The following is a 25,672-nucleotide window of genomic DNA, read 5'->3' as shown; positions in this document are numbered from 1 at the left end:
GACAACATGGATGGGCCTTGAGGGCATTATGCTAGTGAAAAAGACAAAGATACATAATTTATGACATCACTTATGTGGAATTTTAAAAAGCCAAGCTCATAGAACCAGATAGCAAAATTATGGTTATCAATTGGGGAAATGAGAAGATATTGGTCAGAGTACAACTTCAGGTTTTAAGATGAGTAACTTCTGGGGATCTAATGTACAGCATGGTGATGATAATTAATAATACTGTATTATATACTTCAAAGTTGCTGAGATCTTATGTTCTCACCATAAAAATGAAATGGTAATTTTATGATGTGATAGAGGTGTTAGCTAAGGCTCTGGTGATAATCCTTTGGCAATTATGTGTATCATAATAACATGTACAACATACAACTGATACAGTGTTGTATCTCAATACCCTGGGGAAAAATACACAAATTATAGATTTTTAAAGAACTATATAAGATCCACATGCAGACGTCAGGACTTTCAGTAAAATCCTTAATTCAAGACTTTCACTACCAATTATAAAGGAGTAACTGATCCTATACTTGCCCTCCCATTGAAAACAACTAGAAAACTAGACAAAATATATACAGCATCTCTATAATGGACACTGGACAGTAGGCAGTGCAAGACTGAGATGCATAAGAGAAAAACCAATGAGGGAAACTCTAAAATCACCCCTGAGTTTGAGCACTTTCCTGCAGGTAGGAAAAGCAAATCCAGGCAGACAACTGTAATAATGATAAGCTAGAGGAAAGAGCAGAATTCAGAAGCTGAGGTGGCTGCATATGCACAGCAGCAATCCGGAAGAAGAGTCACACAGAAAAGCATGCAAAATCCTGCAGAATGGTTTCCTTGCATCTTTGATTACTAAGCCACATATGCATTGAGTATGACTCCACAAACCCAGACCAACGGTAAAACACACAAGCAAAAAACTGCTGGGAAAAGATCTGCTGGAAGCTGGAAGCTGAAAAATTACCAGAGCTCATCCAGAGCTGGAAGACATTTGATTTCGGGTGACCCAAGATACAGACACCTTAATGATCTCCAGGACATTTAGCAGAACACTTCAAAAATCATGCCTCAGTTGTAAAGCTTAACTAGGGAAAAAAAAATACTCTAAAAAAAGGTGAAAAACAAGGAGGAAAAGGGATCAAGCTGCTAATCAAGTAACCACTGCTAAAACAAAGTTCAGAACTGTTTAGGGGCGCCTGGGTGGTTCAGTTGATTCAGTGTCAGGTTCTTGGTTTTGGATCAGGTAATGACCTCAAGGTCATGAGACCGAGGTCCACCTGTGGCTCTGTGCTCTACTTGGGATTCTCTCTCTCTCCCTCCACTCTCACTCTTCCCCTTCCCCCACATTCATTCATGTTACATACTCTAATAAATAAAATCTTATTAAAAAAAAAAAAAAAACTTTTTAGAGGTGCCTGGGTGGCTCAGTCAGTTAAAATCTCTGTCTTAGGCTGAGGTCATGATCTCCAGGTCCTGGGATTGAGTCCTGCGTCAGGCTCCCTGCTCAGCAAGGAGTCAGCTTCTCCCTCTCCCTCTGCCTCTGCCTCACTGCCCACTAGAGCTCTCACTCTCTCAAATGAATAAATAAAATCTTAAAAAAAAAATCCTTTAAGGACAACATAATTTAGACATTCAAAAATGTAACATTACAATGTAAAATTCAAAATAGCCAGCGTGCAATAAAAATTAACATGCAGAAAAAGGCAGGATACATGACCTATGACCAGGAAAAGTATCAGTCAATAGAAAGAGATCTAGAAATGACTGATATGTTGGAATTATCAAAGACTTCAAAAGGGTTATTAATATATTTAAGAATTTTTTTAAAAATCATGAACAGAATGGAAATGTAAAATATAAAAAGAAACCAAATGAAATTTAACTTCCAGAGTGGAGAAATTCATTATTTAAAATGACAACTTCACTTCATGGTCTTAAAAGCAGATTAAACTGTGCAAAACATTAGTGAACTTGAAGGCAACAGAACCTATTCAAACTGAAGGACAGTGAGAAAAGGCCTGAAAAAAGAAATTCTATAGGATACTATCAGGAAGTCAGAGATATAAAACTAGAGTCTCAGAAGATTAGGAAGAAAAATATTTAAAGAAAACAGCTAAATTCTTCCAAACTTGATAAAATACATAAACCCACAAATCCAAGAATCATAACAAATGTGAAGCAATATAAACAGGAAAATACTAAGAAAAATATTGTCAAGACACATTTTAAAGATTTTATTTATTTGAGAGAGAGCAAGCAGAGGAAGAGCAGAGGGAGAGGGACAAGCAGACTCTGTAATGAGCACAGAGTCCGACACAGGGCTCTATTCCATGGCCCTGAAGTCATGACCTGAGCCAAAGCCAAGAGTCATATGTTTAACTAACTGGGCCACCCAGATGACCCTGACACATCTTAATCAAACTACTGGAAAAGTTATAAAACGAAGTTGTAAATCTCACAAGTAGCCATAGGAAGTAAAATAAAAGAAACAACACATAGGGAAAAAGATTAGTAGATGTAAATTAGTAGATGTAGATCTCTGTTCAGAAACACCACAAACCAAAAGACAGAACAGTATCTTTACAGCCCAGACAGAAAAATACCTGTTAAACCATAATTCTATATCCATTAAAAATGCTTTTCAAGAAAAACTGCATAATAAAGACATTTTAGGCCCCATCAACCCCTCCCCTCCAAAAATAACCCACCAAAACCCTGAGAGAACTCATCAGCAGACCGACCCTACAAGAAAAGCTAAAAAAATAAAATAAAATAAAAAGATTTTAGACTAAAAGAAAATTATATCAGATTGAAATTTAGATCTACAAAAAGCAATGGAGAAATTTATCAGTGAAAGGCCATTTATACTAAGTTAAACAGGAGAAATTGGGAAACCTCCCTCTGCAGAGAAGTATTGAAACTAAGTGGATAAAATTGTCAGAAACAACCAATCAGGACACTGAAAATTGATCTGAACTAGGCAAATTAAAAAATGTTTACTGCTGAAAAAATGTTTACTGCTTATTTATATAAAGTTAAATATTAAATAAAATTAATTATCTGAGGATAATGGAATTCCAGTGCATCTAAAGGGTGGAGTAGCTGATGCCCTCCTGTATAGAACCACTATGATGCTTACAGTTGGTGGAACAGTATATGCCACGTATCAGCTAGCTGTGGCTTCTTTTCCCAAGAAGCAGGATTAACTTCAGTTCATCTCAGCAGGCAGTTGGTTCTGTTTCATTCAGCTCTTGATGGACCAGTAATCGATAAATTCAATATTTATTGACTTAATACTAACTGCCACCAGTAAAGCAGTCTTTACCATGAAAAAAATATATATAATATTTTTTTAAAAAAATAAATATATAATACTTAACTTTACATAAAAATGGTAACAACTCTATGGCCTTCTCTATCTGGTGTTGCTACAACACACCTGTCACTTGGTAAAAATTGTGGCCTTAAAAAAATTGTGGCCTTTTAAGTTCAAGGGTGATTGCAGCCAGTTAGTGGACTCAATTTAGGATGTAAACTGAGGAAAACCTAAGGCTTTGCTGGATTAAAGTGGCAGACATAGTTCAAAAAGGATGGGGAAAATCTATAGCTTTGCTAGCCCAAGTTTGCAAGTTCGGTAAAGGATGGAGAAAATCAGTAAATTTGCTCGCCCAAGGTTACAATTCCAGTTCATGACCATTGAGAGACCAATCAAGTTATTAAATTGAGAGATCCTGGAAATGAAAGAGCCATATAGCAGCTAAGATATAATCTTGACTGACACATATCCAACAGATTGCTCAACTGGGGAAGTGAAAACAAAGGATACTGAGAACTGGTTGCAATGTTGAATGTGTTCCTCAAACCACATGTAGCTCAATTGACTTCAAGTCTCAACTTTAAGATGTCTGCGTTCAAACTGCCCAAATGACTGGCCACTAAACTATGGAGACAGAAAGATGATGCAAGGCTAAAATGAAAATAACTGAGCAGAAACATCAGAGGCTGCACAATGAGGAAGATAGATCACACAGTTTAATAGACGTCTAGGTAAGCTATGAAACAAAGAAACAAAAAATCGGGGGGAAAAAAAACAATCCATGAAGCTGCTAAAATATATTATCAAATATATTCAGCCACAGATTACCACACATGGGGTACGGGAGGGAGAGAAGTATGATAGATACCAAGTAGGATCAGATGTTGGATTTAGCAAAGACTTCAAAGTAACTGTTATAAATATATTCAAAGAACTAAAGGAAAACATGGTAACAAGGAGATAAGAGGGAATTACAATGGAAAAAGTAAAGCTATATAAAAGAACAAAATGAAACTCTAGAATTAAAATGCACAAACATTAAGATGAAAAATAAATTAAGATATCAGATATGAAATTGCATAACAAGGTATCTATGAACTTAAAGATCAATGAAATTATCTAATCCAGTGAGCAGAGACAAAAGACTGAAGAAAATTAACAAAGCATCAGAAATCTGTGGGACAGCAAGCATTCCAGCATGTAAGTAATGAGACTCTCAAAGGAGATGAGAGAAAAGATCAGAGAAAAAGATTTGAATGGTCAAAAATTCCCCAAACTGATACTGTAATACTACTACTACTACTACTACTACTACTACTACTACTACTGCTAATAGTCTGGTCCAAGAAACTAAAGTCCAAGATAAACACAAAGAGAACTACAATTAGACACATCTTGGTTACAGTGCTAAAAAGCCAAAGAAAAAATGAAAATACTGAAAACATCAAGAAGTGATGAATATGTAAAAGGGAACAATGATAAGGTTATTGGCTAACTTCTCAGCAGAAATAATAGAAGGCAGTAGAATGAAATATTTAAAGTGCTGTGTGGAAAAAATAAAAGTAAAATCAGCCAAGAATTCTATAAATGAAGATTTAAAAAGATACATTCCAAATAAACAAAACTGAGAGTTCACGGTCAGTGGACTTAACTATAAGAAATATATGTCTACCATGCAAAGTCTCATCAAAAGAAAGCCAGAGAGGCTATCTTAATACTAAAGTAGATTTAGTGCAAGAAATATCAGAAATAGACACATTTTATAGACAAAGGTGTCTATTCATCAGCAAGACATAATAATCCTAAATATCTCTGCACCTAATAATGAGCTTCAAAATGTGGGAGATAATGGAGCCACTTGGGCACCTGGGTGGCTCAGTAATTTAAGCCTCTGTCTTCGGCTCAGGTCATGATCCCAGGGTCCTGGAACGACCCCTGCATCGACCCCTGCATCGGGCTCCTTGCTCAGCAGGAAGTCTGCTTCTCCTTCTCCCTCTGTTCCTCCCCCTCGTTCATTCTCTCACTCTCAAAATAAAATCTTTTTAAAAAATGCATGAAGTAAAACCCAAAAGAACTGAATTAGGTAAATCCATAATTATGGTTGGAACTTCCAATATCCCTTTCAGCAAATGATAGGATAATTAATAAGAATAAAGAAGATCTGAAAATGTATCTGGAAAATCTTATTTGGAAACTAACACATTTCCAAGTAGTAATTCAGTCTAAGAAAAAAAAAAATCACAGGTGAAATTAAAAAATAATTTAAACTAATGGAAATGAAAATACAAGATATAAAATTTTTTTGTTTTTATGATAGTCACAGAGAGAGAGAGAGAGAGAGAGGCAGAGACACAGGCAGAGGGAGAAGCAGGCTCCATGCACCGGAAGCCTGACATGGGATTCGATCCCGGGTCTCCAGGACCGCGCCCTGGGCCAAAGGCAGGCGCCAAACCGCTGCGCCACCCAGGGATCCCAAGATATCAAAGTTTATAAAGGAAGCTAAATCACCATGGAAGGTGAAAATTTTAATTTTAAATATTAGAAAAAATGGTCTAAAATCAAAGATCTGAATTTAATAAATAAAAAGGTAATCAATAAAATATAAAACAGTACATAAAATCAATGAAACCAATTTTATAGGTACAACTAGAACTCTCATATTTTGTTGATAGGAATGCAAAAATAGTACAACCTCATTGGGAAGCTTGTTTGGCAACTTCTTAAAAGTTAAACTTACGTTTATCTTATGTCCAGTCATTTCACTCCTACGAATTTACTTAAGACAATGAAAAGTGTGTCCACAAAGACTTCTCAGAAATATACAGAGCAAGTTTGTTTATAATAATCAAAACCTGGACACCCAAAGGTCTATCAATAAGTAAATAGGTTCAAAACATAAAAACATATGCTGATCAATAAAATTTGGAATTATTGAAACATATGAGAAATTGAGAAATATTTCAATTTTATTTCTGAGACAATATAATTTGACAAAAAGATTATACAGTATTTGATTCTAAATTCTTGAACAGGCAAAACTAATCTATAATGACAGCAAGCACATCAGTGATCACTTGGGCCAGGGTAGAGGTAGACTGCAAAGGAATGCAAAAGAAACTTTTAGGGTGATGAAATCTGTATCCTGATTGGGATGGTGGCTACTCTGAATATGTTTGTCAAAAATCAAACACAGACTTAAAATGGCTATTTTATTATACAAATTATACATTTCTCTACATCTCAGCCTCTTTATTCTTATAGAATACCTACCTCCTAGAGATGTAAAATTATAATAATAAAAAGTTCCCAGTGTAATACCTAGCATATAGAAGCACTGAATTCTCCATCAATTGTCCATTGACCACTTTCTGCTTATAAGGAGCTCTCAAGCTTGCCATACAATCACAAAGCTGCTGTTAGAAAGTTATTCTTCACCTGCAACTGTTTCTTTTTATCTATGTTCACTGATCCTAATTATACATTCTCTAGATCAGTGGTTTTCAACTTAAGCATACATCAGAATTCCCTGAAGTGGTGGTGCAACACAAAGATTGCTGAGGCCCATTCCTGAATTTAGTTGCTAAATTCAGATGTGGAATGAAAATGGAGAGTGTTTCTCAATTCCCAGGTGATACTGGTGGTAGTCCAGGAATTCTACTCTGAGAAGCATTGCTCTAGAGAAATACAAATTCTTTTTTTTTTTTTTAAGATTTATTTATTCATGAGAGCCAGAGAGATTGAGGCAGAGACATAGGCAGAGGAAGAAGCAGTCTCCTCACTGGGAGCCCGATGTGGGACTCGATCCTGGATCCTGGGATCATGCCCTGAGCCGAAGGCAGACACTCAACCAGGTGTTCCAAGAAATACAAATTCTAAGACCACTCATGCCTCCAAGTGCATCATTCTAAACATTAGAAAAGTCACCCTATTTTTAGTTTCCTTTTTTCCAAATTAAAATAGTTTTAGCTCTCTCATACCTCTTTCCCAGTTCTTTTGTTACAATGTCAAAATCCTTCCTAGCATGTAAACACCTATTGACTGGGGCTGCCAACTGGGGCCTAATCCCTAAACAAAAAAACACAAAAAGGCAATCTTCATCTCTCTTGACCTTGAGAGTTTCCCATAAGCCTAAAAAACTGTATAAGGCTTTTTTCTATGTGTGTAGCTGTGTCCATCAATTAAACACTTCCTGTCTAACCCTAACTGCTAGAACAGGTCCTCTTGATACACTTACAGAGGTAATTTAACTTATTTAAACTTAAAATCTTTTATTTCATCTTGTTGGTTTAGCTTGTTTTTTTTTTTTTTTTAAGATTTTATTTATTTATTCATAGAGTTGCAGAGAGAGAGAGAGAAAGAGGCAGAGACACAGGCAGAGGGAGAAGCAGGCTCCATGCAGAGAGCCCGACGCGGGACTCGATCCAGGGTCTCCAGATCACGCCCTGGGCTGCAGGCGGCGCTAAACCGCCGCGCCACCGGGGCTGCCTGGTTTAGCTTGTTTTTGAGTAATGTTTCTGTTACTCCAAATTAAAAAAAACTGTTCAGAGCCTGTCATACAAATGTGTCAAGCAAACTTTGTTCCATGAACCAAATTTCTAAAGTAAAAATGTTCCAAAGGATAGGATCAATGACAGAAAAATACACTTGTTCAAAGAGTAATTTCTATACCAATATACCTCTGCTGTTAACCACATGATGCGTGTTCTTCAGAAATCTCAACATTTGATGAAAACACATATTTCTCAGTAGCCATATACCAAATGTGAATCATTGAAATAAAAGTTGGATTTCTGTAGTTTCAACAGAAATGGTACCAACAATTTTCTTCATACTCATGTTATTATATTTCAAAACTAATAATTGTATTTCCTGCAAAAATACAATTCTTGATTGAGGGAAAATATGATTAAAGGTAATGACCTACCAAGCAAAGATTTATATGCCTGTGGCTGAAAATGGTCCCTTGGAGGACAGAAAATAACCTCTGCTTTTGTATGTGGTAAATTTCCTCTAGCAGATGAGAAAATAAATGGAAAATGGGAGGACCAACACTGCAATACTTGGATAACAAATTTCGAAAGTACAGTAAAATCATGTCCCTGGATTCTATAGTTTCTAAGTTGTGTCCTTTCCATATACTTCACTAGTATAAGGGAGCAATTATTAACTTGAGTATAATAATTCACAGAAGAATTACTACAAAAAAAAAAAAAAACACAAGACATTACTAAGTAAAGTTAGTTTATTTTACCTGCAGCTCTTCCAATATAAACTGAACGTAAATGCTGATACTGAGAAATATTAGGAAGAATTATGGGTAGATGGACGTCAAGATGTCAAAACATCATGCCTTCTAATCCATCCTCCATGAACTTCTTATAAAGTGCCATAAATTTGGCCACAAATGCTTCCAAATGATAAATGGCTTTGCTACCCAGCTGTAGACGATGTTCATAGTAAGCTGCCATCTGGGCCACTTCCCCTTTCAGCTGTCCATCACAATTATGCAAAAGTTCTAAAAGAAGGCCCTGAAAAAAGATAATAATTTAAAAAGTAGACATTAAAAAAAAAAAAAAAAGCTTTCCAAAATCTTAAATTATTTGATATGGAATGGTAGTCTTCATACAAAAACAAAAAATTGCATACCCAGTCTATAATGTAAAAATGTGGTAGTTATCAATCATATTCCTAATGCCAAATTGAAGGTGCAAAGATATAATTACAAAGATGCTTACTGTAGCATTATTAGTTATAACAATAATCTGTAGACAACCTAAAAGTTCCAACAGAGTCATTTTCAAAAAATGATGATATAGTCCTACAATGTCATTCCATTCATCCACCAGAAAGGATAAATCAATACTCTCACAAAGTATCATCCACTCTACACTGCTGAATAAAGAAAAAAAACACATGGCAGAACATAGTGAAGTTTTGTGAAACTACACACACACAGCTGTACATGTGTGACTAGAATACAGGCCTGTTAAAAGTGGAAATGGAAGAGTAGACCTTCACTTTTTCTTCTAAATTTGGTATAATTTGAATTTTTTCATGTAAGTATTACCATGTAATTTTAATAAATACAAACAAAAACCCTGCATCCTCTAACATCTAAGTCAATCAACACAGCTGGCTAGGTAGCTGAAAGACCAAACTAAAGCCATGCCTCACAATAGTCTACATAGTCCAGACTCTGCCAACTTCTTTAATGTCATTCCCCATGTGCACTAAACATTGCTGTCTGAAATACAGCTGACCCTTAAACAACACAAGTTTCGATTGTGAGGGTCCACTTATAAGTGGATTTTTTTTGCTAAGTACACTATTGTAAATGTATTTTCCTTACGATTTCCTTAATAAATTTTCTTTTCTCTACCTTACTGTATTGTAACAATACAGTATGTAATATATATACACAATGTGTTAATCAACTGCTTATCTGTAAGGCCTCTGGTCAATAGTAGACTATTAGTAGTTAAATTGGGGGGTAGTTAAGTTATATGAAGATTTCCAACTATGCAGGGTGTACTTGTTCCCCAACTATTTACATGGTTCTCTTCTTTTAACCCTCCGAGACTGTTTAAACATGCCTTCCTCATAGAAGCCATCACTGACCTTCCTTCCACAGCCCACCTTCCATTACTATCATTTCATCTTGTACTTCCTTTTAGCACATAGAACATTTTGAAACCCTTTTGCTTCTTATATCCCATTTTACCCTGCTAAAACGTAAACTGTCTGAAAGCAGACCCTCCCCAGTCTTTTTCAACACTCCCCTAAATGGTGTCTTGGCACACAGGAGAGGCTCATATTTGTTGAATTAATGAGCTGGATAGAAAGAAATGTCAATGTATCTTAGTACTGAAAAAGCCCTGTGATCACATAACCAAAGTCTGAATTTTATGGTTATAAATGGTTCAAGATCTAAAATCAGATTACCTTCATTATTATTTCAGGAGGAATACAATGAGTTAGAAGCTCATAAAGTCTTCCACGAACTTCAAGGAGCCTACATAAAACAAGATATTTTTGATGAAAATAAGACATAATTTTTTCAAGTACCTACTGTGCTGTTTTAAATTTTTGAGTTAAACAATCCAAGACATTTTCTTAAATGGCTTAATATACTTAAGATACACATTTAAGGGTATCTGGGTGGTTCAGTCAGTTCAGTCAGCATTGCCTTTGGCTCATATCATGATCCCAGGGTCCTGGGATCAAACCCGGCATCAAGATCCCTGCTCAGCGGGGAGTCTGCTTCTCCCTCTGCCCCTCACCCCCTACCATGCTCGCTCTCATGCATGTTCTTTCTCAAAAATAAATGAAATCTTAAAAAGACATACATTTAAGCCTTTCCTAATTTCAGTTTATTTTTCAAAAAATGTTCAGAACTTTTAAAGTCAGACATTTATATTCAGTTATTAGTTACATAAAAATGCCATGAAAGTAACATAAAAATTAAGACTTTATGAATAGTGAGGGTTGATCTTACCCACACTATGCATTTCAACATATTCTAATAACAATCAAGTAATGTTTATTTTTTCCTTCAGATAGATACCTCAGACATCCAGAAAATGGTCATGAAAAGAAACAATCACTAATTATTATAAGAAAAGAGAATATAAGCACGATATGTAACATAGGTTATTATCTCAACTGCTAAATAAAAAGGTAGTATGGCCGGTAAACAAAGCTATGCTGTCACATAAAGGGCAGTTCAAGAGATTATTGGTTAAGCACAGAATCAGGCTGCCTAGTGAATATATGAACATTCCAACCTCTGAGTTCTTAATTCTAGGCCCTTTTCATAATAGTTTCAGGAGGGTAAGGGGTAAAGGATAAAGAAGGAAAATATACATATGACATTTTAAAACAAGAGAAGAAAGTGACAAGTTATAAATACACATAAAACAATTATCTTGAAAATATTTTTCTGAATCTTCACTAAAATAGTATCACGGATGTTCCATATTCAGACCAATCAGAGAAGTGATTCATCCTTAAAAGTGGAAGTCAAACCCTTTTCCAGGGACTCTTAAGAGTAGGAAGATGCAGACAATAAAAGCGAATAAAATGAAAAAGAAACTAGCATCTTTTGAGCCCCTGCTATAGGCAAGACACTGTAACAATTTAACTTAGTCTCACCTTAGCTGAGTGGGGGCATTGTCTCCATTTTTTTAGATGAAAAAACCAAGGCTCAGATAGTTTAAGTAACCTCACAAAGCTGACTATAGAAGAACCATGATTTAAGAACAGATCTGCCTTACTCTCAAATCCATACCCTTCCAATGTCTGTCAAAGCATTTATTTAACCCTTTCCTCTATAAGAGGCTCACTGCAGTATGCTGTTTATACCTCACAACACCACCCTTTTACTGAAAAGAACTGAAGTTCAGAGAGGTTTGTGTCCATTAAAACCCATGTAGTTGAGTCAATTGAGTCAGAATTTTAATTCAAGTCTGACTTCAAAGCCCTTGATCCTTCTTAGACATGGTAGTAGATCTCAAAAAAAAAAAAAAGGCAATCCCTGATTATTAAAAACAGACACAAAATGACAGATGATATGAAATTTTCATAATTATGCATATCGTTTATTTCTGAAAAGTTAATTCAGGACATATTCGCCTAAACAACTGTGCTTATAACTCTGGTGTGTTCATCTCATGCATGTTACATGCATCTTGGCTTAGTCTGAGTTCATTTCTAATATGACTCAGTTTCTTAAAAATGAATATATTATACATTTTTTATGTTTGTGTCATTATTTCTCGGGGATTACAAGTGATAAGAAGTGCAAATTCTTCTGTCAGAGAAACATGGTATTACAGAACTGATTCTTAAATGAGTATCCATGAATAAGCAACAATCTCTGAAAACAGCAGTTTCTTATCTACAAAATGACGACTAGTAATACTTTTCTTCACTGGACTGTTTTAAATGAGATACCACAGTTTAAGAACCAACACACTAAATACTAGCTGCTATCCAAATTAGAAAACTATGATTCTTCTAAAACAAATCAAACAAGAATCAAGACTAAGGGGTCAAGAATAAGAAACAGTCATTTGGTAGTACGTGGGCCAACAATCAGAATGACACCAGCCCTCTCAGTATTTCCTGAAAGCTTTCTTGAATTGAAATTCTTTTTATGTAACACAATGGAATCCATTCCCACAACTATTAGTCTACACAGGAAATAACAGCACCTCTTCTTAAACAAACTCATTTGTGAGCCTCCCAAGTTTGTTTGAAGTAGCAGCAGCTAGAAGAATTAAGCAAAGCAATAATCAACTAAAATCTTAAAAACACAAATAGCAATTACCAAATACGACAACATCTGTACCTAGCTAGCTCTCTTAAAATTAGAAAAGTTCTACTACTACTACCACCAAGTTTTCTTCTTTAAGATCCAAAAACATAAGAGAAAAAACTGAAACTCTAAGATGAAATTACCTCAAGAATCTTAGCTAAAAATCAGTAGAAGTCTGATTCATAAGCTGGTGTTTCTCTAGAATGTGATCCATCAATTACAAAGTTATTATTCTTTTCAATATTAGAAAACTAAGAACATTATGCTACATACTAATATTAAGTCATCTGAGATTCTGAGAGAAAAACTTAAACTTCCAAGATTTAATTTATGTATAAATTTTATATTTACCTGTCAATAGCTTAGTAAAAGTTATGATAGATACTACATACCAATTATTCTGAACCACTAAATTTCTAATATTAAATCATTATCTTTTCTTCAAAAGTTTAGTATTCAGATACAAGATTTAATTGTAATTCTAAATGGCATGTTGGTAGTATAAAACAGCTAATTCAAAATTCAGATCATCTGTACTATTTCCATGATGAAATTTTTACGGTCATCTTGGATACTATTTACCTTTGTGGAGTCTGCTGACTGACAATAGCATTGGCAGTCTCCCTCAGATACACCTCCCAATCTGTTTCAGGGATTTCTTGATCAGCAGTAAAAGGATATCTACATGATTAAAAAGAATACACAATAAATTAAATCAAAGTGTGCTTGTGTCCCAAAATGTTTCCTGTGGTAAATGTCCCTTTCACTCACTGTTGTACTCTGCAGGCTTCACACATAAGTAGGGCTTTTCGGAGATTCCTGCAGGACTTCTCTGCAAGTCTATGAGCCAGTTGTGAAGGAAGATTCAGACCTTCCTTCTTGCACACAGTAGATAATACATGACAAATCTACAAACAAAACATTATTAACAAAATTAGGCAATCTGTCAAATAGCACATGAAAGTAATTGTTGATAAACATCTTTATAGACCCTTGTTATTGTATTTATTTTTGTCACTCCCTACTCTAAGTCACAAGTTCCTTTAGCAGAAAGCCAGAGGTCTAGTCTAGCTGTTAGAAAGAGGCAGCAACTGGCCCTGCAACTGAAGAAAGACCTGGTTTAAATTACAAGTCTGCCAGCCACCTTAGAGGAACGTTGAGAAAAACACACAGGGCCTCAGGTCTTTTACAAGGACATCACTCAAAGGACTGCCAAGTAGAGCTGCATAGGCTGAATTCTGCTTGACTCAGGCAGTATTATTTGCATGCATCAAGACACCAACAGTGCCCATAGGAGTGATGTAACCAGGTAGTCCTGCCTTTTTAACTATATTAGATTTTAACTATATCAAACTATTTTAACTACGTTAAGAATTTTTATAAGTGAAATTTTTTTTTTACAAGTGATAGTTTTAATGAAGGTACTTTGCCACTTTGCAACTAACAGGTCACATTATTATCCCTACTTTGCATAAAATCACCCAAAATCTATACATGGCAGGAAAGCTGCTTATTTGAGAAATGTGCATTTTTATTTCTAAGTATTAACAAGGATAAAGGGAAAAAATGTATTATGTTGTTTCAGACTAATTTTGGTCCCCTAAGTAGGACCTAGGAATTCCCACATTATCTCCTTGCAAAATCTGTATCCTCCAACCTCAAGTCTCTTCCAAAACCAATTCAATCAGCTTGAGGTCGAAGCCTTATTACATAACTACCCCTTACCTAGTTTAGTAAAATTCATTATCTACTTATTTAAGGTAAAAAATGACTTAAAGAGAAGAACTTGCTAAATACTGATGGCATATACACAGTATTATTCTTAACAGAGCTTACCATCACACTTTCTATATAGTGGTAACTGGCATTTACTACCATATATATTGGTTTATCTATCCACTACTGGTTGGGCCCCAGGCCATATATGTTCCTAAATTACTCAATACTTCACCATGTTTTTACAAAACAAACAGGACAGGGAAATGCACACACTGCTCACAGAACCTGAAATATTTCTGAAAAGTTTCATTTGACTTACATCCTCGATGCTGGGAGCAGGCACACGAACAGCCAGGCACCTACTACGAATAGGTGGTATTACTTTAGATGTAGAATTGCAACACAAGATCAATCTGCAAGTGGACATATACTTTTCCATGGTTCTACGCAAGGCATGTTGAGCATCTTTGGTGAGTTTATCAACCTCTGTCAATAATACCACTAGTCAAAGAGAAACAAAACAAACTAACTTGAATATGCAACAATGTGTGACAGAGCAGTAAACTGAAAATAACAAAATGAAGCTCCTTTCCAAAACAATCCTTCACAATGAGTAGAAATTCAAATGGAACAGGAAAAATAGAAACAAGGAGACTGATCCCAAAATCTAACAAAGAACTTAAAGTACTACAAATCAATGGATACCCCCCAAAAAAAGAAATTCTTTGGTAGGCAGAAAATAGCAGCATATTTTAAAAATTAACACATGACCAAGTGAGGTTTGCTGTAGAAACACAAAGCAGTTTCACTAGAAGACCCAATATAAGCTACAAAATTAGGTAAGAAAAACAACTAAGAAAAATCATAAAACCACACTCATGGATGCAGAAGCAGCATTTGAAAACATTTAACAAACATTTATGTTAGAAACACTCAGGGATCCCTGGGTGGCTCAGCGGTTTGCGCTTGCCTTTGGCCCAGGGCGCGATCCTGGAGCCCCGGGATCGAGTCCCACGTTGGGCTCCCTGCATGGAGCCTGCCTCTCCCTCTGCCTGTGTCTCTGCCTCTCTATGTATATCATAAATAAATAAAATCTTAAAAAAAAGAAAAAAAAAGAAACCCTCAAAAGTATGAATTGATGTTTGCTTTCTTCTTATGATCAAATAGATACCCTCAGGCCAAAGCCAAAAACTATATAAATGGGAAATCCCTAAAGCTCTCCTTTGAGTCATGACAAAGATGTCCACTATCTTTAGTACTATTAAACACTGTATTATTAGAGGTGTTGGCAAATATAATTAGGTTAGAGAAAGTGCTTAAAGCCATACAAATTAGAAAGAAGGGGAAAAATCATCTCTATTCATAGATGACATAAATACATATATAACTGAAAATTCAAAAGAAACAATGGAAAGGCAAACAATAGAAAAATGTAAAAATATAGTAAGATATAAAATTAAGACAACAAACATCAATAGATGTCACATATGTAAAAAAAAAAATTAGAAAATATAAGACAACCCCATTTACAGTAGCAAAAAAACAGAAAACCGTGCCTGAGTGGCTCAATCAGTTAAGCAGCCAACTCTTGATTTCCGCTCAGGTCATGATCTCAGGATCATGGGACTGAGCCCTGAGGTCAGGCTTCACACTGAGGCTCCAGGCTCACCTAGGAGTCGACTTGGGAGATTCTCTCCCTCTGCCCCACCCTAAACTGTCTCTCTCTCTGTCTCTCTCTCTCTCTCTCTCTCAAATAAATAAATAAATAAATAAATAAATAAATAAATAAATAAATTCTGAAATACAGTGAACTAAGAAGGAAAGACAAGGAATAGGATGAAATATACACAGGCAATTCACAAAACAGTAAAATGAGCAAGGAAAAAAGAAAAAATTACCACACTAAATAAAGTACAAACTATTTTCTCCACTCCAACTGACCAAGATTAAAATTAAGTAACTACAGTGGTGATAAATGTCACGGAATGAGAACTCCCAAATACTTCTGGTGGCAGCTTAAGTCTACCTTACAGATAAAGAATTTGGCAAAATCTATCAAAAGCATTAAATGTTTTTCATCACAAAATCTTCTACAAGAATGTACACATATGTGCACATAAATAATACTAGAAGGTAGTGACAAAAATGTTAAAAGTAACTGTCTGGATGGCAAAATTAAAGCTGATTTTTAATTTAAATATTTGAAAATGAACATAGAACCTTGGTCCTAACATTTTAAAATGTTATTTCTTGTTTTAAATAAAGTGTTTTGAATTCATCTAGTTCTAAAATAACAAACAGGTGGTACAGTCTTCTTTCCATCAAAATTCAATTCCTTTAGGCTATATACTCCCATGAGCACAAAGATCATGCCTCCTATTCACTTTTATATCCAAAAATAAGGGAGCATAATGTGCTTGGCATAGAACAGGAAGTTGACAAATACTTGCTAAATAGAATTTACATTTCCCACTGTATTTTCTCTTATACTCACTGCATACAATTTCAGTGTCTGACTTAAAAGAAATAGGTTTATCACATACCTTTAAAATCTCTTTGGGAGTTTGTTTCAAGTTGCTGTGATTGTGCCACTGTTTTCAACATCTCCTGAATTACTACTCGGTCACTATTTCCAGCATCACTATATAAAGTGAAAATAATGGTAAATATAGATGTAAATATTTAGAAGATACTATACCCTTATTCTTAATCTGTTACTGTAAGAAAAACATTGAAGATCTTATTAAAATTTTAATCAAAATTATTGACACCTAATTACATTCACAAAATTCTGAAAGTGAAATATTTTAGGGTAATTAAAATACAATATTCTGATGTTCAATTATAATTTAATAAGTATCACTAAAAATAGTTGTTCTAATATTAAGTTTACTGTAACTTAAAAAGAGCAATAACTAATCCTTAAGTTTCTTAATTACTTGTAGTTACTCAAAATGTAAAAATAACTGACAAAGAAATTTCATCTCCATTCCTCTTCTCCATTCCCCAAATCATAAAGGTCTGAGAGAACAAGCCTAGACAAGTCAGTTCCCAACACTAGCATGGAGCTGATACAGGGTCTTAGCAAGAGGACAGGATAAGCAAATGGAATTTAAGATAGAGCTGTGTAAGCTGTTGACTTATTATAAGCATCATCTGTCACTTATACTGTGGCACATTATTGCTGTGGCACTTAAGTCATGCACCTCACAAATCACATGAGTCACCTAGTTAACTTAGGCTGTCAATTTCAAACATCTGAAAAACAATCAGCTCACCCACTGACTATTCTTGCCACAGAGAACTCACAATGAGAAACAGGGCAAAGCCATCATCTTTTAGTTTATTTTCCCAACAGCCATCACATCTTTCTCAATTTACTATTATTAGATCAATATACCTGGAAAGTCTCTTTTATGATCATTTCTTAACCAAGAATCCAAAACATTTCCCTTCTGTCTATGGAATTAACACTTTCTTCTAGTTTTCTAGTAAGACCCTTTCCCAGCAATCTTTTTTTTTTTTTTTTTAAGATTTTATTTATTTATTCATGAGAGACAGAGAGAGAGGGAGGCAGAGACACAGGCAGAGGGAGAAGCAGGCTCCACGCAGGGAGCCCGATGCGGGACTCGATCCTGGGACTCCAGGATCATGCCCCGGGCTGAAGGCAGGCGCCAAACCGCTGAGCCACCCAGGGATCCCCTTATCCCACCAATCCTAATTTTCTTAGACATATCTGAGGAGAGTGCTAACACCTGTCTGTTAGGGTTGTTTTAAGGACTAAATAATCCACGTGAAGCTTCTCATACAGCATCTGCTACTGAACACTTACTAGCTTGTAACTATATTTGTCCTGATCCATTCAGTTCCTCCTCCTCTCTGCATCACCGCCAGAAGAGGCTGCCTTCGCCTGAAGATGTCCTTGATTCTGTATTCCTTTCAAGAACATATCAGGCGGGATCCCTGGGTGGTGCAGCGGTTTGGCGCCTGCCTTCGGCCCAGGGCGCAATCCTGGAGACCCGGGATCGAGTCCCACATCGGGCTCCCGGTACATGGAGCCTACTTCTCCCTCTGCCTGTGTCTCTGCCTCTCTCTCTCTCTCTGTGACTATCATAAATAAATAAAAATTAAAAAAAAAAAAAAACATATCAGGCCCCAGACAAGCCTGAAGCTTTACCTAACTTTGCTCTTAAAACAATCACTTCTACACTATTAAGTAGTACATAACTGTCATGGTATAAATTTTCAGTGTGCCCCCAAAGATGATCCTAATCTTATTAAATCGTGATTTAAAAAAAAATACACATTGATTGATGAACTATTACACACATTCTAACCAAGAAACTGAAACAAAGGAGTAGCAAAAAAAGATCTGGTAACTCAAATTCACGTTCTGAAATGCTCACTCCAGACATTACAAGCTTTTTAGACATACTTTGCCATTAGTTCTGAATCAGTCAATAGAACAAAAATTTAATGACTATGAAATGTACTCTGTATAAAACACTGAACTCTATAGAGCAAGAAAATTTAAATACTAAAATTATTTGATCCAGGGGTCAAAGAGAAAAGGGGAAGTGGAAAGGTTCTAGGCTCCCTATTTCACACTGGGCAGCTTTGCTTTTATGTGTATATATATTGTGCCTCCATATACGATTCTATTTCAAGAATGGGCGCTACTCTTAAAAAATTTTTTTTAGGGATCCCTGGGTGGCGCAGCGGTTTGGCGCCTGCCTTTGGCCCAGGGCGCGATCCTGGAGACCCGGGATCGAATCCCATATCGGGCTCCCGGTGCATGGAGCCTGCTTCTCCCTCTGCCTGTGTCTCTGCCTCCCTCTCTCTCTCTCTGTGACTATCATAAATAAAAATAAATAAATAAATAAGTAAATAAATAAATAAATAAGTAAATTTTTTTTAAAAAAGGCTTTATTTCTATATAGTAGAAATTTACCTGGGATTAACTTCAAGGTGATAATTGCTTGCAATCGTGCTAATTTCAATTTTCTTCTTAGACGGAGTCTGTGGACAAAGAAGATAGATGTTTTTAACACTGATTTATTGGCCATTTCTTCTCTTTTCTGTATTTCATAGTTTTTAAAAAAATAAACAATTTATGCTTAATAAAAAACATTTTAGGTAATAACCACTAATATTTCGACCTCATTAACCCCCTTGTCTTTTTTATGTGCAAATAAACATGTTTCCATATAAATTGGGTCATATCACACATCCTGTTTTTATTATTTTTTTACCTCTACCACCAGAATCTACAAACCATTCCATTATGAGCACCTCATCACTGTAAACAGTCTGCATGGACTTTACCATCACACACACGTATATTTAAATATATTTATATATTTATATTGTGTCAATGTTTCTTGTAAAAAGAATTATAAAACAAGTGGCAATCATATCTATTTTTCTGTGTTTTACTATTCCTAGTTAATAATAGATCTCGGCAATTACCCGCAAACACTGATATAGGGAAGTTGCATATCGACCTGTCACTTGGATGTCCCCAAAGTCAGTCATACTGATGGGTCATTTTGTTCCTTGCTTTTTGACACCTCTAACAATCCCACAATTAACATCCTTCCACATGCCTAATATACTGACTTCATTTCTATTTAACAGATTCCCAATAAAGGATTTGCTGGATTGAAGGAAATGTTTTCTAAACTTTTATGTATATGTATAACCAGCCTGTTTTCCAAAAAATAAAAAAAAATATATATATATATATATATATATCTAACAATTCATTTATCCACTGGCAAGAAACACTCTTCCCCAACATTCCCTTTCTACAGGTTTTATGTCATGCCTTCAATTTCCACCAATTTGATCAGACTCACTGTTTCTCTTCAACTATCACAAATGTCAAACGTCTTTACATATGTTTATTAGCTTCTTTCATTCAGTTTTCTAAGTTGTCTCCACTGTCAATTTGTAAAATCTTTTATCTAACCCGTTCCTTTCACATATTTTTCGGCTATTTTTTCCTGCTGATTTTATGTTATCTTCTGTCATACAAACTTGTAAGTTTCATATAATACAAGTACATACTTTATCACTTACATGTTTTTATAAAAGGTATTCCTGACTACTATAGGCTGTTCATATAATCTAAGAAATTTAGTATTTTCATTTTAACACTTAAGTCTTTAATTCATATGGAATCCAATTTTATCAATTATTGAATCATAGGGATTCAACTTTCTTTTCTTCAGAGTAACTAGTTACGCTAGCACATCTTTCTGACTCATGCTCTTAATACTTATTTGAAATAGATACCATAAGATTTTGGGGCTCTCTAATAAGTTTCACTGATTGAATTCACTCTTCCCATGCCAATATAACACTGTTTTGATTACAGGAGCCTTACAATAGGATTTAATATCTCATAACACCAGTCCCACCTCACGAATCTTTTTCAAAATTACTTTAGTTTCAGAAATGTATTCTTTCATATGTACTTTTTTTAAAATATATTATTTATTTACTCATGAGAGACAGAGAGAGAGGCAGTCACAGACAGAGGGAGAAGCAGGCTCCACACAGGAAGCCCGACGCAGGACCTGACCCCAGGACCATGACCCGAGCCAAAGGCAGACACTCAACCGCCAAGCCACACAAGCGTCCCTCAAATGTACTTTAAGAGCGTTTCATACAATTAAAAAAACTTGGACTTTTAATTGTAATTTCATTTAAATTTATGCTATAACTTGGGTAGAACATATTTTCAAGTAGTAAGCCTTTACCTAAGAACTTGTTGCAACTTTCTATTTGATCAGCTCTTGTTTTTTTGTCCTTTTATAAAATATTACAGTTTTCTCCCTACGGATCTCACACCTTTCTTGTTAAATTTGTTCTCGCATACTTTGTAAGAATTCTCACCGGGGTATACCACCAGCACCTCAAACTCAATGTGTCTAAACATAAGCTCATCAACATTAGCCTAAAATCCATTTATCTTTCCTAAAGATTCTATTAATATCACTACTTACCATCCAGTCTTTCAGCATACATTTTTTCAGTGCCATATATATATATATATATATATATATATATATATACACATATATATATATAAAACATATATTTCAGTGCCTAATACAGTATTATATATATATATATATATATATATATATATATATATATAAGATGTTACACCACGGCCTATGAAGGATACAAAAATGAACAGGACATGTTCCCTACATAACTTCAAACAAATACAATTTTGTCAAAATAAAAAATGAAAAACTATCATCAAGGGCAAAGTTAAGTACTCTAAAAATATATGAGAGGTAAAAGGAAAAATTAATTCTAATGGGACTGGAGGGCACAACAAGAGGAACTATTTTAGCTAAATCTTCAACACTGTCTGTAAGGAGAGTATGGAAATACACTGCATGTCATGAGGCTGGAAACTCAGCCAAAGGCAAGATCATGGGAATGATCTGAACATCCCAGAGTTCATGCTTCCTTTTCTAATTAGTCAGCTGCCCAATCTCTTCCAAGTTGCCTGATTCCTTTAAACTTTTTCTCAAAATCATTCCTTTTCTTTTCAAATCCCATGACTGCTCTCTGAACAATGAACTTTAGAGACCTGAGTTCCAGTTCTAGCCAAGGTAGTACCGATTCACTAGATAATCTAAAATGAATCCCACCACCTACATTTCACCCAAAATCTCCTGTTACTCTTATTTCCTAACACAACTGACTTTGATCTGGTTTTAATAGTTAGATCTATACATCAGTAGCTCTCAATCCTGTGCACCTGAGTTATACATGAAATTCTTACTTAAACACACATTGATGGCTGAGGCCACAGGAATATGCATGATGAGGACAGAAAATCCCTGCTTTAAATATTTGGGAGGCCTCAAAGTAAAATGCTTACTGTGATGGTCTGATGTTCAATTCTTAATTTTTCCACTCCAACACCATAAAGTTCACGTAGAATACACATAATTCTTGTCTTTTTTCCAGCCCCTGATGGTCCATACACTAAGAGATGAGGAAAATCACCACACTGCACCTGCAATAAACAAGGAGGCATTTTTTTTTTTCCCAAACAACGACTCTGGGTAGAATTAAACTACTTTTTAGGTATCAAATATTTCATATCTCCACTTATGAGACTCATTAGAAATATGTATGAATGAATGTGTATATAAACAGAGAACTTTTAAAATTAACTCTGAAATATTACTTATTCCCTGGCATTAATTTTATATAATCATATACTTAGTATAATACACGCAGGATACAACACCCTGTGCTAGAATTAGAATGCAAGAACTTTCAAACTGAGTCTGTCACAATCACGTTTTAAAATAAAAGACTGATTGATTACTAGACTCCATCCATGAGATTATGATTCAAAAACTGAGATTGATGCCTTTCTTAGTTTGGGCTTCTATAGTCCGTTTGATAAGAACTGAGTGTATTTGGTTTGAGAGGTAAAGGAAAACTTTGTAAGGCAATGAGGAAGCAAAGGACAGGAAGGCAGCCAATGAGTGTATTAGCCGTTTAAATATCATTCTAGGCATCTGGAGTTTAATTCTGCTGGGGATACTCTTGAAGCCAGTATTAAAACAAACAAACAAACAAGCAAACAAACAAACCCCCAAAAAACCTACCCAAGAAGGTGGGGAAACTGGAGTATGATATGCTATTTTTCATCAGTCCTTTGATGAAGCCTGCTTGGGAAAGTGGCTGGGATTAAGGGAGGGCATTAATTCCCAGGCATTTTAAGTCTGCTTAGAGGTGTCAGCAAAAGAAAACCTTCAGAACGTGCAGATTCAGCAGACACATGGAAGTCAGTCTGCATGCACCTAAAAATCAAGAGCTAAGGGATGGAGGAAGGCACTGACAATACTGCAAAAGAGTACAAAACTGTGTCCATTTACAAAGCTTCCCAGATGACTGATGATCAGTCAGGTTTGGCAATGAGTGCTATAAAGGCTATAAAAATGATGAGAAAACAAACCTTAACCTCAAGGGCATAAAACCTTGTGAATGAAGCTTAAGTTTCTAGATGAGAAAACAAACCTGAACCTCAAGGGCATAAAACCTTGTGAAGCTTAAGTTTCTACATAAGCATTATACTAAAAATGAAATAAATCTTAACAGAAATGATTATTGCGATGCATTTTAATACTTTGTAAACTCTGGCACTGAAAAAGTTTCAAGGAAAAGAACTATTCACCCATGCATAGAAAACAGCAGGTGCTTCACAAATACCTTGCCTTTGCTTTTTAGACTCGATCTAGTCAAAACGAAGGGTAGGCTAGGTTTCACAGTTTCACTAAGTTGTAGATTCAACAGTAAAACAAGTGAACTTTTTTTAAAAACAAATGAACAAACAAGACCCAATTTTTGTTCAAAATATTTATTGCAAACTCTGCACAACAAAAAGAGAGCCACAGAAAAGAAAATGTATCCTATGGCTAGAAAAATCAAAGTGAAAGCTATTTTGAGAAAACACAATTTGTCTAGAAATCATATACAGCTGTAACAGATTTATTTTAGTGGTATTGATGGAATACCACTAAAAAGGAAGGAAAAAACCCTCAATCTCACAGCACTACCAACTTTTCTAATGACTTTCATATACGGATGGAGTTGTTTTTCTTTTCTAATTATTTCTCACTTTTTAAAAGTACTTAACAAGTTGTACCTGTAACTCTGAAAAAAGGTGAGTATGGAAGAACCGGAGAGCTGAGCAACACTTCCATCAGCATATGGTACTATCGGATTCTTAAAAGCAGTGAATAAATAGCTTCCACAGATACTACATTTTTCTCAAGACCCTTCTTCCCACTCCAGCTCCTAAAAGATTCAGTTTGCTTTTCAGAAAACACTGCCACTAGACATTTTTACCAACTACAACACGAAAATACACACATTAAGGTTGGAAGGGGAAAAAAAAATCCTCCATAAGGAATTTAAACTCGACGACTCAACACAACCTCTTTTAGAATTAGAAATGACCGGGACACTGGGCGGCTCAGCGGTAGAGCATCTGCTTTTGCCCGGGGTGTGATCCTGGGGACACGGGGTCGAGTCCCACATCGGGCTCCCTGCAGGGAGCCTGCTTCTCTCTGCCTCTCTCTGCGTCTCTCATGAATGAATGAATGAATGAATGAATGAATAATAAACAATATTTTTTTAAAAAAGGATTAGAGATGACCTCCGAAATTACTAAGTACCTTCCTTTTTGTAAATACGGGCAATATCACCAAGAAATTTTAAGTAAGCCGTTTGTTAAAAGGTAGTTAGATGATGTCACTTCTCTGCTCAAAACCTTCCAAAGGCTCCCTGTCTCGCCGGTGCTACACGGATCTCCTGGGTCCGCACCCACCCGCCTCCCCCGCCCCATTTCCTACCTCTCTTCCCGCTGGCCTACTCTTATCCAGCTACACCGGCCTCCTGGAGGTTCCTCAACAGGCCGGGCACACTCCTGCCTCAAGGAACTTGCACTTGCTGTTCTCCGTCTACCTGTTCCACTCTTCCCTCCTATTTCCCTCTTGAAGGTTTCCCCGCTTCAGGTCTTAGCTCAGAGGACAGTTCTCGGCAGGCCTTCCCCGTTTACCAGCACAACCGCCGCCCACCCTCCTTCCCTCATCCCCTTCCGAGGACGGTGGACGAAGCCCCACTCCTCAGGCGCGCGAAACCCCACAGAGCTGGGGCCTACCCGCCTCTCCCCGCCCGCCCCGGCCCGGCCCGGCCCGGCCCGCGGACTCACCAGGTTGCGCAGCTGGGCAGCCTGCTCCTTGTGATAGTCAAGCCGCCCCAAGGAGCAGGGCCGGTATTTGTCCACCCAGAGGCTCATGCCAGCTCGAATTCCCGGGGTCCGACGCTTGAAAATCCCGCGCGCGGGGATCTCGCTCCGCCGGGACGCGGAGTTCTCCCGCGAATTCCAAATCTCGTGACGTCACTACCGGCCCTGGTCGCGCAGGCCAGTTAGGGACTAAAGACTACGGAAGCCGAGTGGGGACAGTATTAGCCGCCGTGTTGGTGCTGGTGAGCATCAGCCTAGTCGTTGATGTTCCTTGTTCCTGTAATTATTTTTGTTGTTCTCACCCTCTACAGTAGTCCAGAAATTACTAAACAAAGCTGGAAATTTGGCTCTGATACTCCCGGCTTCAAAGCAGATACCTCAAAGAAACCATGTTCCTCGATTAATTTCATTCATTCATTCATTCACTCATTCGCTCTACAGAAACCTGCAAAATATCTACCGTGTTGAGCTCGGTTCTTGGCACTAGGATATATACGACTTGGGGCATTTCTTACTG

At 36.3% G+C, this 25,672-nt stretch overlaps 1 protein-coding gene across 2 annotated transcripts; it reads right to left on the bottom strand.

Moving 5' to 3' along the window:
• Nucleotides 1-8,556: 8,556 nt before the first annotated feature.
• Nucleotides 8,557-25,280, bottom strand: RFC3 (replication factor C subunit 3). 2 transcript variants are annotated; one of them, XM_055317342.1, is made up of 9 exons: nucleotides 25,120-25,280; nucleotides 22,270-22,407; nucleotides 19,315-19,382; nucleotides 16,907-17,004; nucleotides 14,683-14,864; nucleotides 13,416-13,552; nucleotides 13,227-13,325; nucleotides 10,271-10,340; nucleotides 8,557-8,856 (listed from the first exon to the last, which is right to left on the bottom strand). In XM_055317342.1, the coding sequence occupies exons 1-9, from the start codon at nucleotides 25,204-25,206 to the stop codon at nucleotides 8,665-8,667; spliced, it is 1,071 nt and encodes a 356-aa protein (XP_055173317.1). In that variant the 5' UTR covers nucleotides 25,207-25,280; the 3' UTR covers nucleotides 8,557-8,664. The 2 variants fall into 2 exon arrangements, with proteins under 2 accessions (XP_055173317.1, XP_055173318.1); XM_055317343.1 differs by lacking the exon at nucleotides 22,270-22,407.
• Between the last annotated feature and the right edge of the window lie 392 nt (nucleotides 25,281-25,672).

The sequence above is a fragment of the Nyctereutes procyonoides genome, unplaced genomic scaffold (assembly GCF_905146905.1).
Source record: "Nyctereutes procyonoides isolate TBG_1078 unplaced genomic scaffold, NYPRO_anot_genome, whole genome shotgun sequence".
Taxonomy (NCBI): domain Eukaryota; kingdom Metazoa; phylum Chordata; class Mammalia; order Carnivora; family Canidae; genus Nyctereutes; species Nyctereutes procyonoides.
Note: the sequence above shows the minus strand (reverse complement) of the source record. Positions and strands in the feature narration are given on the sequence as shown.